Here is a 15,241-nt window from a genome sequence, read left to right on the forward strand (position 1 = left end):
GCCAATATGGATAGAAATACACTCCCTCTGCACAGGAATGGGAGAGAAGAGAAGAGAAAGTTAGGAGTGTACACTGAGGAATTAGACTAAAGCGGGCACTTCTGAATGTCTTTATAGAGCATGTGGCTAACAACCTATGGACAAGAGGAACATTAACCCAGCTTGGTGGCAGCCAGGACACTTTCTCTGTAGCAGGCACCCGAGAGCTGCCGAACAACCCACAAATAAGCATTAGCACTTCAGAGAGATGCTGCAATCTCCCAGCAAGGCAGATGCAGAGAGCAGGGTGTTGTGGCAGGTCCCTCCGCATCCCAACACTCATATTGCTCAAGAGCCCTGTTACAAGAAGCAGGCCACCACGCCCAGCTGCTGAATCTACAGTACATGGTGGCTATCAGGTCCAACTGCTCATGGTTTCTTCTCTTTGCTTTGCTGATCCTGCCTTGGGGCAGGAGACAGGGCACAGACAGCCTTCCCAGGTACTGTATCTGGTGCTCTCAGCTGCAGAGGAGGGAATGATTCAGCCCAGCCAGCCTTAGGCAGCAGTGGGAACACTCCCACCATGCTCCTCCCAGGGAGGTACAGGCAGACTTCTCCCGGCTCAGACAGCAGCAGCAGCCCTCTGCTTCTCTCTGATGGGAGAAGCCAGTGCTGTTGAGCTTCAAGAACTGACTGTCAGAGTAGTTTCTCATCTCCATTTAGATTAGATACAGCTATGCAGGATCACTGATTAGAGACAGCTGGAGAGAATCCAAGCAAGAGAGCATTTCTTCATTACCTCCATACAAGACTAGTAATTGCCCCATAAAGCAACTGCTCTTGGCTTGGCTAGAGAGGAGTCCCTGTACAGAAAGTGTGGTTGTGCTGTTGAACTCCTTGACACAGGAGGCTGTGAAACCCAGGCTTTTGGGCTCAAAGAGACTGGACTAGAGACTTCTACTGAGGCTTACTAAGGGAAAAAAACCACGTCCATTTCAAGAAGCCCTGAGCTACAAGATAAGAAAGTGTCAGATGGGCTTACCCAAACCTTAGTCTGCCTTCACCATCTGCTTTTAGCTGTGGCCTAGGCAGGACACTGCACCAGCACAGCAACTCTCAAGTTATCTTCTTGCAAGAAGCCTGGCACAGCAGGACCCCTACCAAGCACAGACACAGGGCAGCAACATCCTCCACTACAGCAGAGGGTCCTGCCCTGAGTGTTGGTGTTTAATATAGCAGCCCTCAGCCACCACCACTGCACTTCTCTTCCTAAACAGTCCCAGGACAGCCTTAGCCACCCCCAACGCCAAGGACAGAACAGGGATGCTGAACCAGTCTCCACAAGGAGAGACCTTCATCCCCTGTTCCAGGTCTGCCCCAGCCCCACAGCAGCACCAGATGGGCACCTAGCTCAGTCATGTATTGAATACCACCAGCAATGCCTTCAAAATATCTTCACACAGAAGGATAAACAGGTCTGAAGGCATTTCAGCAGAGTAGCCCTCCCTAGGTCAGGAAGAGGGGGACACCAACATTTGCAAAGCCAACCCAGCACTGGACATGCCCAAGCACAAGCTCTGCGCCTTTAGGAACCCCTTGTCCAGGGCTCACACGCTCCCCCATACCCCACAACCAGTTTTACACCCACGGAAGCACACAGCCAGGGGCAAAACATCTCACTGGGAAAAAAAAGCCATCGCCAGCCTCACCCTCCTGCAGAGCCAGGCAGGACCAGCCCTGACTATCAGAGAGCAGACCCACAGCTACTCACCATTGCTCCAAACCTCCAGGACCCCTTACCACACTTAGAACCACCTCCCTGAGAGCACACCCTATCTGCCTCCCTCTTGGGCTTTTTATAGAAGGTAGAGCTGGGCTCTCTGCTAGAGGGGTCCCTCCTGTCCCCTCCTTGTGCAGCCACCTGCTGGCAAAGGGTTCAGGTGTTTCTGCTCCAGGAGGGATAGCCATGTGGGGTAATCAAGGTTCTTTGAAGGATTTGCACCTGCAAACCCATAGAGTTTGGAGTTTCTTTGGCTTTTAAATATTCATTCAGAATTGCTTTCCCTACGATGTCTAAGAGCACTTTCTGTGAAATCAGAAAAGGAGCTTTGAATGGTTATTTTTGGGGGGTGGGGGAGCATGTGGAATTATTTATTTATATATTTAAAGAATTATGCTAATTTTTAAAACTTTCATTGCCATCCTCAGGGCTGGAAATGTGTTTTCTGTGTTCCATTGCCCTTTTCCAAATGCAAACAGCACGTCTGTTGAATCTCTTGGGGATGGACAGGAGTTGCAGAATGGGGCTCCTGCCCTGGGGTGATGTCATGGGGCTGGGATTGGTTCTCCAGCACTGGTGCCCCATGAGGAAGCCGGGCTCTCCCAGCTCCAGGGCAGTGTTGGCCCATCGAACGCAATCCAGCTACCCTGGCTGTGCCTGAACTTTGCAGCACCCCCCTTTCCTGGCCCCAGGCCGTTGACAGTGCAGAGAGTGGAGCTCTCCCCAGCCTGTCCCATGGAGATGGGCCTCACTGCCAGAGGGGAATGTAGGACCTGTGTGGTCCTGGAACACTGGTGGAGATGGGACTTTTCTGTTCCTCAGTGTCCCTTCTCTAAGACAGGGATAAGAGCTGTTAGGTGGCAAAAATTCATCAGAGATGCTGAGGCTGTTCTGTGATGTGGGGCTGATGGATGTCTGGGGGGACTTGGGACAGACAAGGAGAGAGGTGACAGTATATGGCATAGTGCCAGGACTGAGGGGCACCAATGTGACCACCACTTTGCAAATGGACAATGGTTTTATTCTCCGTGCAGCATATAAAAAAGCAAAACCTCACGGACATGGGATGTCTCAGAGGCCAGAAACACAAGTTGTAAAATCTGATTTAGACTTAAGACATGGGGATGGGCTTTATGGGACCTACTAAGTCTCATGGTCTGGTGCCCTGGATATGGGTGGTTTACCCTCTGCCCTACCACCTCTCTTGGGTTCAGTGGGAAAGTTGGGGTCTTCTAAGAAGAGGAACAGAAAATGGGACTGCCCCAGGGCACAACTCACAGAAAATGGTCAGGAAGGCAACAGTCCAGAGTCACAGCAAAAGCACGTGAGAGGGACATAGAGCAGAGCAAATCACCCATCCAGCAGCCAGTGGGTCTGCGGCTGAAACTGGGGGCAGTTTCTTATCCTTCTTCAAATAATTGGGTTGCTTTTGCATCTTTATGTGCTCCTATTCATATCACAAATCGTGTTGACAGAGTTCCATGCAGAGCTCCTGGGTGGCCGGGGCTAGCCCTGTTCCTGGAAGAGTTGGTTACAGCTGGCCCAGCTCAGAGCAGGACCGGACATCCCAGGAGCGGGACAAAACATTCCAAGAATGGGACAGGACATCCCAGAAGCAGGCTTTGATGCCACCAGGGATGGCTCCCTCTAGGTGTATCTGCAGCCTGAAGTGCATCTCACCACCCTGCTTAGGGATCATCTCCTGATATAACTCTGCCATGTTCCCTTGCTCTCTGTCCCGAGGTGCATGGGCAAACTCTGCCTGTGGTTGCTGCTGGAAATCATCTTGTTTTTTTTAGCCAAGACCCCATGGATGTGAGTGTGGATACCTCCTTGCACAGTGGGAGTGCATTTTTGGCCAGATGCTTGATGCCCATTGAGTTACACTGCCTGAATCCCTTCCTCAGCCAGATGGGCATGGGACCTCCTTGATCCCAGGATGAGGTTCAGGATCTGCTGTCCTTGGGGGCTGTCTAAATCACTGCAGCATCTCTGGTTTGCTCTGGTGTGGGTGAAAGAAGCCTCTGAGCATTATCATGTGGAGGAGGAGAAGGAGGACGAGGGCATTCCTGGAGGTCTGGGAAGAGCTGGCTGCCTGGGGTAAGGATTATGAAGAGACTGGAGGGGACCTGGCAATGGAGGCAGGCAGGTATGTTGTGAGTGTGCAGCAACTGTGCACCCATGCCCGAGCAAACCTCTCTTTTTGAGTGCAATACCAAGACTTCCTGCATGAAACGGCAGGAAAGACCAAATCCTCACCTGGCTTTTACAAAACTGCACATATCACCCCAATCAACAATGATGTCTTTTCCAAGCACAGCAGCCTTGGCTCTACATGTTCCCAGGCACAGATGGGTGCTGATGGAGATTTCAGTGCTCCTATTTCTATCCAGCTTCCTCAGGAAATCTGGCTCCTCCAACATCTGCATGTGTTTCAGCCCCTCCAAGCAACCCCTGGTCTCGCTTGGCAGAGGTTGAGAAGGAGGATTAATTTTGGGAGGGTTCGTCCAAGCCAGTGCCGGGTGTGTGTGAGACTCCCTGGCGGGGATGCAGCTGGGGATGGAGGATCTCTGCTTTCCCCATCACTCACTATCAGCTGGTATCTGCTGTCCCTGTCTCAGCTTTGCACGTGCAAGCACAGCCTGGTGCCAGCAAACACCTTGGCTCATCTGCTTCCGTGGTGTCACTTCAATGTTAATTGCCTTCATTAAAGGGGATCAGAAGCTCACTGAGCTCACTCAGCGTGAGCCCCAGGCATGTGATGTTTTGATTTCCAGGCACCAGTGGGGCTGAGATATTCCCATTGTCTAACCTGGTGCTGGAAAAGGACCTCAAAACCAGGGATGGTGCAGATCCCCATGGCAGCTGGTGGGGGACAAAAGCCTGTTCCCAGCCTGGACCAGTGCTTTACTGGAGCTCACCGGGGAGCACAGGGGAAAGTCTTTTCAACTTTCTGCTCAGAGCAATGATTTCTCCCTCGGCTCTGAGCAAATCCCTGTTGCTCCTTGCTGCCCAAGGTTACTCTAGACATCTCTGCACCAGAAAAGGCTGAACTCTGACAACCTGGGGCACCTCTGGACGACCCCACAAAGGAACGAGAGTATGTCCAGCTGGGTGCCCAGACAGGTCTGACTTTGCTGTACCCTGCTTTGCCTGACCAGATGTGAGTGGGCGTGTGTGCCTCAGTTTCCCTGGGTGTAAAATGGGGACAATGCCTATGTCCTGCTGAACGAGAGCTCAACATACCAGTGGGGGATAGATGTGTAGGGTGTTGGGCTATAAAAATGTATAAAGCTATATACATAAAGTGTACTTAAAGGTCAATATAGTGCAAGGCTACAGCGGATTGCAACAAGGAAAGACCTCGCCTGTACACCCTTGGAGCTGAGGCAGGAGGAGGCCATTGCACAGAGATGCTGTGGGCATGTTGGTGGGTCGTCTGCTGGAGATGTGTGCTATGAGAGGAAGATGCTGAAGGGCCTGGTGTACTCCTTTTTTTTTGTTTTTGCTTTTGGGGGTTGGGTCCTGAGTCCCTGGTCTGTGGATCGTCTAGGATCCTTGACCACCTGAGCATGGGCTTGCTGGGGCTGAATTCAGCTGTGTTGCCTCCTCTGGGTGCTTGGTGGGGCGGCGAGGAGATGCCTCCACCTACATCTCCTCAGATGGAGCTGGTGAGTCCATCTGCCAACCCTTCAACTGGAGATCTATCCCCTCTTAATGTCCCCCCGGAGTGCTCTGGCCATGCCCTAGATGGAGCTGGTGGGAGCTGCTTTGTTGCTTTTGATAAACATCTTCTGGGAAAGAAAGGCCAAATTCTCTCCATCTCCCATGCCTGCTACATGCAGAGATGGAGGTCAGAAGATGAAGTTTCATCTTGGAGCGGGGCTGGGAGGTGAAGAGAATGGCAGATTTAGAGGAAGGGATAAATAGTCTAAGGTGAAGGGGTGGGAGCTTGGTGAGCTGGGCTTCAGCGGAAGGTGGAAAAGAACAGGGTGAATGTTTGTGTTGTTGAATGTTGAAGTCTGCGCATAGGGAGCTGAAGCTCTACCAACTGAAAAACCGGTACAGAGGTCTACCAGGAAAGGCAGAGTGGTGGGAAAGGTGGGCAGGGATAGACTGGGCAACATGGACAGACCCCATGAGGTGGATCTGGAGCAGCCAGGGAGGCACCTGCAGCTCTTGGGGTCCAGACTCACCTGAGGCCGTGGGGTGGCCCTGACCAGTGCCAAGTGATGACTTGGGAACACTTGTGAAGGGCCATGTGGATTGGAAGGTTGATGCTGTCCCAGCTGCAACTGCTGAAGGTGCTGGTGGGGAAAGGAGTGGTTGTAAAACAACCTTAAAACCTAGAGAGTCCCCAGAAGGGGAAACTGGGAAATTCCTCTTGAGGTCCCCTGCCCATTCTTGCTTTTCCCTTTCCAATGCAGTAATGATTGTGTGTAGGGACAACTTGTGTATGGAGAATTTGGGAGGGAGTAGGGTCTGGATGGTGGTGGAGACAGGGCCGTGAAGTTGAGCTGGAGGGAGGTTTTGGAAACCCAGTGGGCCCAGACAGGCCTGATCGAGCACCCAGTGGAGGCGATGGGATAACAAAGCACTGGAAACTCAAGAGATTGTAGCTTTAATTAGAGACCTTCCTGAGGCAATGCGTCCCTTTGCCCTGCTGCAGACACAAGCCTCTTCCCCGCGCGTGGAAATGTCCAGGAGGAGGGATGGAGGAGATCGGGAAGGAGAGAAGGAGGAAGAAGAGGTATGAAAGTTAGGTAGCTCTATGGGTCAAAAATATACAACACTGATATCGTACACGGCCATCAGTCCTGTCTGGCCAGCAAGCTGGGGCCAGGTGGTGGCCCCTTGCAGCCAGCCCAGCTCTGAGTCCCCCCTGCCCTGTGGGGGGTCACTTCCGCCACCCGATTTGGGCCATGAGGTGAGCATTGGCGGCGGCCTTTGCCCGCAGGTTCTTGGCTTTGGCGATGTTGAAGAGAACGTTCATGATGTTGGTGGGGACGTCGAGGGAGAGGGTGACCTTGGTGCGGCGGTCGCTCTTGGCCCGGTTTTGGTACGTCTTCCCCTTTACCTGTGCCTGGGAGACATATTTGTAATGGCCTTCACCTGGGAACGTCCTTTTCCCCATCTCTTCATCCACCGCATCCTCCCCCACCTCCTCATCTGACACCTCCTCTGGCGATGGCAAGTCGAAACTGCGCTTGTCCAAGATGGTGTTTTCTTCTGGGCGGCTCTTCTGGGCTTCAGCAAGGGCCGCATTAAGGCAGCTGAAGATAGAGGCGGCGCTGTAGAGGTGGAGAGCTTGGCCAGTCTCGGCAGCACAGAGGAGGGCAAGGAGGAGCAGCAGCCTGGTGTGGGCCATTGTGGTGGCCTGCCCAATGGAGAGAGTGAGGGGAGGGCAGAGATGGGCATGAGCATCCTGCCGGGCCCAGGATAGAGCACCATTGTCTCCCCATCCTCCCACATCCCATAGACCTGGGTCCCTCTCCCAGATTCTGCACTCTTGGTTTCACCTCCCAGGTCTCCCCCATCCCCTCTAATGGTTAGGACAGGTGGGTGGGAATCAGTTGTCCTGGGGCCTCCTCCTCCAAGGTGCAATCCCCCAGCCCTTGGTTTTGGGGTGCTGGGTGGGAGGTGGAATGTCCAAAATGCTTTGCAAAGCTGCAGTCTCCATGAAGGAAAGGATTTGGCCATCCATTTGCTGAAGCACCAGTGCCTGCTGCAGGAGAGATGGTTTCTACTGTGGGTACCTCCTTGCCTGGAGGAATCTCATTGCAGCCTCCCTGCAGCCCTCTCTACCTTGCTAACTCCTCCATGGAGTAACTGTGGGTACCACCAGGTGCTGTAAAGGTGGGTTTTCCTTTCAGCTCCTCTCTGGTCAGTCTGAAGCCACCAGAGATGTTTCTGTGCTCTTTGAAACCAGAACTTGCCCTTCCACCTGTTCACAAAACTCTTTCTGAAAAGGGCATGAAGAGTGGGGGACAGTCAGCCCCAGTGCTGGAGGTGTGATCTGCCACCAGTCCACTGTGATGGCCCCATGTCCCTTCTCCAGCCCTGACCCTGGGTGCTCCAGGGCTGCCTGTTACCCCATGGCTCCATGCCCAGGACCCCCCTCCACCCTGCGTTCAGGATGGGCTGCCCCATCTGATGGCCCATCTAGGGTGCAGTCCCCCTGTGGACAGCCCTGCCTGGGGACCTGGGGCCACCTCCAAAATAACATCATAGCAGCGTCACTCCCTGCTTGAAAGACAGTCATTTCTGGGCCTTGAGGGGGACTGAAAACCTTGGGATAACCCTCCTGCTCCACAAAACCTCCCCATCTCTGAGTCCTGTCTCTCCCAGTAGCGACCCATTGCCCTGTATACCCACCCGACCATTCAAAAAGACCACCGAAAAGGCCACAGGGGATCTCATGGTGAGGGTCTTTGCCCCTGTCGAGGTCAGAAAAGTGTCCCTGGGGCCAGCCCTGAGGGCACATGGCCCCTCCAAGCGCCTGGAGGTGTGCTGGCATTCCCGATCTTCAGACCCCACCTTGTGGCAAGGGCACCGCATGGCAAGCCCTGGCCAGGGGACAGTCCCCGGGGGTGCAGGGCCCTGCCTGGGGCTGGGGTTTCATCACTGATTTGGGGTCACGAACTGCTAATTTATTTCCCATGGGGACAGGAGTGTGGAGGTGTCAGGGAGGCTGGGGAAGCCCGTGGGAAGTTCTTTCAGAGCAGGATGGCTCCCTTGGGTCTCCATGGATGTCTGTGTCTTTGGGGATGGAGTATGTGCATCTTCTGGGTATGGAGGCTGTGCACCACTGCATAAGGGGCTGCTGGGTGGGGGAGATGTCCTCAGACCCATCAAAATCAAGTCAAATCACTTGCCCTAGGAGTTGTCACCCTGGACCTGCTCTTCTTCCCCCTGAGCCGCGGTCCCTGAAACTGCTGTCACTTTAACTGTCCATCACCGTCCTGTGGAGGGGGAGACTGGGACAGGTTTATCCCCTTAACCCTGCCCTTTGCAGTCCCTCAGAGGGGGAGAATGGGGCAGGTCGTACAGGCAGGATTTGAAGGACCTGTTTAATTTCCACTCCTTTGCCTCGCATGCCCCTGCACAAAACCCCACAGAGACACACACACACACACCCACCCCCAGGCAACAGCCACCCCCTTAACTCTGCCCTGTGTCCAGAAGAGAGACAGAGGACATGCAGCAGCCATGGCACGACCCAGGCAGCACGGGGGAGGAAACCTTTCCCCAGGCACACAGCCCCCATGCAAGAGCAATTCAGGGCCCAAACCTCTCCTTCCTTCAGCCCCAGTTCAGACATGTAAACACTGGGACTTAGTTTTTTGCTTGCAAAAGCTTAACAGGATGAAGATCTTTCTCCTACCCCAAAACCTCCCCCTTTGCAGCTGCGTTTCAGCCTCAGAAGGAACAGTCCCCCTCACAAAAAAAAAAAAAAAAAAAAAGAAAATCCTGGCAGCCCCTGCTAGCAGGGTGGGTGGCATGAATTTAGAGGCTGCTAAATTTCTCACCCTTGTCTACAACCCCTGCTCTCCCTGGGACCCTGGTCCTGAGCTGCTGGGTGGAGAGGCAGAATATCTTCAAAAGGCCTTGCAGAGCCCTCAGGATCATGACCCTCCCCAAGAGCAGTGGGCCATACCTAACATTTTCACTGAGGTAATTTCATAGCAGCGAGTTGAGCACAGAGGAGGCTTCAGCCCAACAGTAGATGGGAGGACCCATCTACTGTCTATTCATGCTCCCAGCACCCTGGTTTTTTAGGCTAACTGCAGCTAACAATGAGCTCTGGGCTCTTTCCACCTCCCAATTATAGGAGGCAGCAACACATCTCCATCCTTCTAACCATCCCTGGCTGTACCTGCCAGTGCATCACTTTGGGAACATCTCCAGAATCACATCCCCATTAGGACAGAGGGCAGCTGTAGCTACAGGGTATGGAGGAGGTCTGGGGCAGAGGGAGACTGACTTCACTTTGAGACAGAACCCAGCATTAAAATGAGGAGTGGGTATACAACAAACAAATGTGGTGTATAACTCCATGCAGCATGGAGCCAGCCATTCTCCTACCCCACAGGCTTATGAACACTCCTTCTCTATATCTTATCAGAGGCTTTTCATGGCTTTTCCTCCTGAGCCACTCCATCACATTGGCCTGGCACACCTCCTCAGGGCAAACTCCAACCCCAGGTGCACAGGACTGAGCTCATGCTTGCACCAACCCCTGAGCAAGACCCCAGTCTACAGCTACAGCACTGCTCCACCAGCCAGTACTTGCTCGGGCAACAAACAGGCTTTACCAAAGATGGTGAGGTAAAGCCCCACCAGAAAAGTACTTTTTGCCCAGGTGCCACTCCCTGTAATGGCACTGGTCAAACTGGGGGTTCCCTGTTCTCCCAGACATGCTTCCTCCGAGCTGCTCTTGGTGGCAAGAAGAACAGCATCCAGCTCCAGACAGACAAGTCCCTGCAGGATATAAGACACTTGCCTCACAGCAATAATTATTGTTGATGATCCTTACAGATGACCTGCCCAGAGCACACTCTTATCAGCATTTGCTGTTCTCCCCAGGACAACATCCACACAGAAGGGACCACCCCACAGAATAAATCTTCATTAAGTCCAAAGAACTCAGAGAAAGAAAATCTTTATTCAAATAAAAAAAAAAAAAAAAGACAGTTGCATAGAAGTATACAGGTGCATTTCTAATTAAAAGGTGCTTTTACAGTAAAAGCTAGAGCAAGAGTTTGCCATTTTAGCCAAAGCAGGCAGCTTGCAACATTCCCCTGGATTAGAAATCCAGATCCTCTGCCTAGGCAGGATGCGTCCCCAGCACTAAGTCAGGCACCTATTCAGCTTCACTCATCAATAAACAGCAGTGTGATAAAGCTCAAGACACCCATGCTACAGAAGTGCACTATGAGAGCATAAACTATGCAAGCAGAAAAGGTATAATACGTCAAACAGTAGCATTGCTGTTCAGGACAACCCTTTAGCACCTCCAGGCACTCAGAACCAATTTAGCCTTATGACAGAGGACTGACTTCATTAAGAACAGACTGCAGTTCATTAATACTCATCCTCATCAGCCTCATCTTCTCCATCTGCAGAGTCCCTGCCAACCTCCTCATAATCCTTCTCCAGGGCAGCCAGGTCCTCTCTGGCCTCTGAAAACTCCCCCTCCTCCATGCCCTCCCCCACATACCAGTGCACAAAGGCTCGCTTGGCATACATCAGGTCAAACTTGTGGTCCAGACGGGCCCATGCCTCCGCAATGGCCGTGGTGTTGCTCAGCATGCACACAGCCCGCTGCACCTTGGCCAGGTCTCCCCCAGGCACCACCGTGGGAGGCTGGTAGTTGATACCCACCTTGAAGCCTGTGGGGCACCAGTCCACAAACTGGATCGACCGGCGTGTTTTAATGGCTGCAATGGCTGCATTCACATCCTTGGGCACCACGTCACCTCGGTACAGCAGGCAGCATGCCATGTACTTGCCACGGCGTGGGTCACACTTCACCATCTGGTTGGAGAACTCAAAGCAAGCATTGGTGATCTCCGGCACAGACAGCCGCTCATGGTAGGCTTTCTCCGCAGAGATGATGGGTGCATAGGTTGTGAGCGGGAAGTGTATCCGTGGGTAGGGCACCAGGTTGGTCTGAAACTCAGTCAGGTCAACATTCAGAGCACCATTGAATCTCAAGGAGGCAGTGACTGACGAGACTATCTGCCCAATCAGCCTGTTGAGGTTGGTGTAGGTGGGACGCTCAATGTCCAGGTTGCGGTTGCAGATGTCATAGATGGCTTCGTTGTCCACCATGAAGGAGCAGTCCGAGTGCTCCAGGGTAGTGTGGGTGGTGAGGATAGAGTTGTAGGGCTCCACCACTGCTGTGGAGACCTGTGGGGCTGGGTACACAGAGAACTCCAGCTTGGACTTCTTGCTGTACTCCACAGAGAGCCGTTCCATGAGAAGGGAGGTGAACCCAGAGCCTGTGCCTCCCCCAAAGCTATGGGAGACCAGGAATCCTTGGAGGCCACTGCACTGCTCAGTCTGGAGCACCAGGGAAAGAACCAGAAGGACCGAGTTAATGGAGTTATTGTGGTGTCCTTGGATTTAAGCTAAAGTTCTGTGTTTAACCATCAAGATCAAGTCTTTGGGCGTTTGTGGGTTTTGGTTTTTTTTGGGTTTTTTTGGTTTTGGTTTTTTTTTTTTTTTTTTTTTTTTTTTTTTTACTGCTTACACACAACCCTCTCACTTCTAGAAGGTGGGATCTGTTAGACACAGCAAATTAAGCTGCTTTTACATTATCTTCTACTTTTGGAGGAAAGGAGGCCTGGCCTGAGGGAGTGACATATTAGGTCAGAGAGACTCACAATACTAACAGTCAAGAAGATTAGGAGAAGTCTGAAAGTCACTACAAGTTTCCACTTAAATCAAGTGTTATCACAGCACTTCTGAGGTCTGTGTGGGTGAAACCTTATGCTCCAGACACTATCACACTAGGGAAGAGAGGTCTAAGGGGAGCCACTATCCAGAAGCTGAGATGTGACATTGTTTGGGATAAGATTTTGGATCAGGATTGACACAGCAAACCCTACACACATTAGGGGAAAGCCCTCTTGCCTGGACAGTCAAGTCGCAGCTGCTTCTTTTCCTGCTTAAGCTGGGGGCATCTTGAGTCCCTGGTTTTCCCCTTAAGTCCCAAGCAGCAAGGCCTACACCCACAGGCATCCCATTGTGTTGCTCCAGGTCACAGTGGCATTTTCAAGCCAACCAAGATATGCTTGGTTTAGTCTCACCACTGCCTCCCTCTCTCCACTCCAGCCACCCAGCCCATTGCATCTCTTGACAGCCAGGGCAAAAGCAACCAGAGCGCTATGCAGACGACCCTCCACAAGGTTTTTACCATTTTACGAGCTCTGTCAACAACAGAGTCAATGATCTCCTTCCCAACGGTGTAGCGGCCCCGAGCATAGTTGTTGGCAGCATCTTCTTTGCCACTGATGAGCTGCTCTGGGTGGAAGAGCGTGCGGTAGATCCCAGTCCTGATCTCATCTGGAGGGGATTGAGATCTCATGAGTGTCACTAGCATAAGATCTGCTGTCTACCAAGTTACTTGCACTAATTTAGATGCAGTTTTACATGGTGAGGCTGCTAGCTTCCAAGAGTTTAGGTGGCCAACACCACACTTCAGGTACAGAGAAGTTATTGCCCCCACCGCCAAGAGTTTTGGAGACCTTCCATGACTTACCAATGACAGTAGACTCTAGGTCAACAAATATTGCCCTGGGTACATACTTCCCTGATCCTGTCTCACTGAAGAAGGTCCCAAAGGAAGAGTCTGCTTGCCCTGGGAATTCACTGGGGAAGAATCCATCTGGCTCAATCCCGTGCTCCAGGCAATATAATTCCCAACAGGAATTGCCCATCTGGACACCAGCCTGGCCAATATGGATAGAAATACACTCCCTCTGCACAGGAATGGGAGAGAAGAGAAGAGAAAGTTAGGAGTGTACACTGAGGAATTAGACTAAAGCGGGCACTTCTGAATGTCTTTATAGAGCATGTGGCTAACAACCTATGGACAAGAGGAACATTAACCCAGCTTGGTGGCAGCCAGGACACTTTCTCTGTAGCAGGCACCCGAGAGCTGCCGAACAACCCACAAATAAGCATTAGCACTTCAGAGAGATGCTGCAATCTCCCAGCAAGGCAGATGCAGAGAGCAGGGTGTTGTGGCAGGTCCCTCCGCATCCCAACACTCATATTGCTCAAGAGCCCTGTTACAAGAAGCAGGCCACCACGCCCAGCTGCTGAATCTACAGTACATGGTGGCTATCAGGTCCAACTGCTCATGGTTTCTTCTCTTTGCTTTGCTGATCCTGCCTTGGGGCAGGAGACAGGGCACAGACAGCCTTCCCAGGTACTGTATCTGGTGCTCTCAGCTGCAGAGGAGGGAATGATTCAGCCCAGCCAGCCTTAGGCAGCAGTGGGAACACTCCCACCATGCTCCTCCCAGGGAGGTACAGGCAGACTTCTCCCGGCTCAGACAGCAGCAGCAGCCCTCTGCTTCTCTCTGATGGGAGAAGCCAGTGCTGTTGAGCTTCAAGAACTGACTGTCAGAGTAGTTTCTCATCTCCATTTAGATTAGATACAGCTATGCAGGATCACCGATTAGAGACAGCTGGAGAGAATCCAAGCAAGAGAGCATTTCTTCATTACCTCCATACAAGACTAGTAATTGCCCCATAAAGCAACTGCTCTTGGCTTGGCTAGAGAGGAGTCCCTGTACAGAAAGTGTGGTTGTGCTGTTGAACTCCTTGACACAGGAGGCTGTGAAACCCAGGCTTTTGGGCTCAAAGAGACTGGACTAGAGACTTCTACTGAGGCTTACTAAGGGAAAAAAACCACGTCCATTTCAAGAAGCCCTGAGCTACAAGATAAGAAAGTGTCAGATGGGCTTACCCAAACCTTAGTCTGCCTTCACCATCTGCTTTTAGCTGTGGCCTAGGCAGGACACTGCACCAGCACAGCAACTCTCAAGTTATCTTCTTGCAAGAAGCCTGGCACAGCAGGACCCCTACCAAGCACAGACACAGGGCAGCAACATCCTCCACTACAGCAGAGGGTCCTGCCCTGAGTGTTGGTGTTTAATATAGCAGCCCTCAGCCACCACCACTGCACTTCTCTTCCTAAACAGTCCCAGGACAGCCTTAGCCACCCCCAACGCCAAGGACAGAACAGGGATGCTGAACCAGTCTCCACAAGGAGAGACCTTCATCCCCTGTTCCAGGTCTGCCCCAGCCCCACAGCAGCACCAGATGGGCACCTAGCTCAGTCATGTATTGAATACCACCAGCAATGCCTTCAAAATATCTTCACACAGAAGGATAAACAGGTCTGAAGGCATTTCAGCAGAGTAGCCCTCCCTAGGTCAGGAAGAGGGGGACACCAACATTTGCAAAGCCAACCCAGCACTGGACATGCCCAAGCACAAGCTCTGCGCCTTTAGGAACCCCTTGTCCAGGGCTCACACGCTCCCCCATACCCCACAACCAGTTTTACACCCACGGAAGCACACAGCCAGGGGCAAAACATCTCACTGGGAAAAAAAAGCCATCGCCAGCCTCACCCTCCTGCAGAGCCAGGCAGGACCAGCCCTGACTATCAGAGAGCAGACCCACAGCTACTCACCATTGCTCCAAACCTCCAGGACCCCTTACCACACTTAGAACCACCTCCCTGAGAGCACACCCTATCTGCCTCCCTCTTGGGCTTTTTATAGAAGGTAGAGCTGGGCTCTCTGCTAGAGGGGTCCCTCCTGTCCCCTCCTTGTGCAGCCACCTGCTGGCAAAGGGTTCAGGTGTTTCTGCTCCAGGAGGGATAGCCATGTGGGGTAATCAAGGTTCTTTGAAGGATTTGCACCTGCAAACCCATAGAGTTTGGAGTTTCTTTGGCTTTTAAATA

General features: G+C 52.4%; 2 protein-coding genes across 2 annotated transcripts; both read right to left on the bottom strand.

The window, feature by feature from the left end:
* Positions 1-6,656: 6,656 nt before the first annotated feature.
* LOC129783522 (urocortin-3-like) lies at positions 6,657-7,127 on the bottom strand. Its single transcript, XM_055793471.1, has one exon. The coding sequence runs from the start codon at positions 7,125-7,127 to the stop codon at positions 6,657-6,659; it is 471 nt and encodes a 156-aa protein (XP_055649446.1).
* A 3,663-nt stretch (positions 7,128-10,790) lies between these two features.
* On the bottom strand, positions 10,791-13,218 carry LOC129783549 (tubulin alpha-3 chain-like). Its single transcript, XM_055793500.1, has 3 exons — positions 13,026-13,218; positions 12,681-12,829; positions 10,791-11,824 (listed from the first exon to the last, which is right to left on the bottom strand). Exons 1-3 carry the CDS (start codon positions 13,201-13,203, stop codon positions 10,844-10,846), a joined length of 1,308 nt encoding a protein of 435 aa, XP_055649475.1. The 5' UTR covers positions 13,204-13,218; the 3' UTR covers positions 10,791-10,843.
* Between the last annotated feature and the right edge of the window lie 2,023 nt (positions 13,219-15,241).

The sequence above is a fragment of the Falco peregrinus genome, unplaced genomic scaffold (assembly GCF_023634155.1).
Source record: "Falco peregrinus isolate bFalPer1 unplaced genomic scaffold, bFalPer1.pri scaffold_51, whole genome shotgun sequence".
NCBI lineage: Eukaryota > Metazoa > Chordata > Aves > Falconiformes > Falconidae > Falco > Falco peregrinus.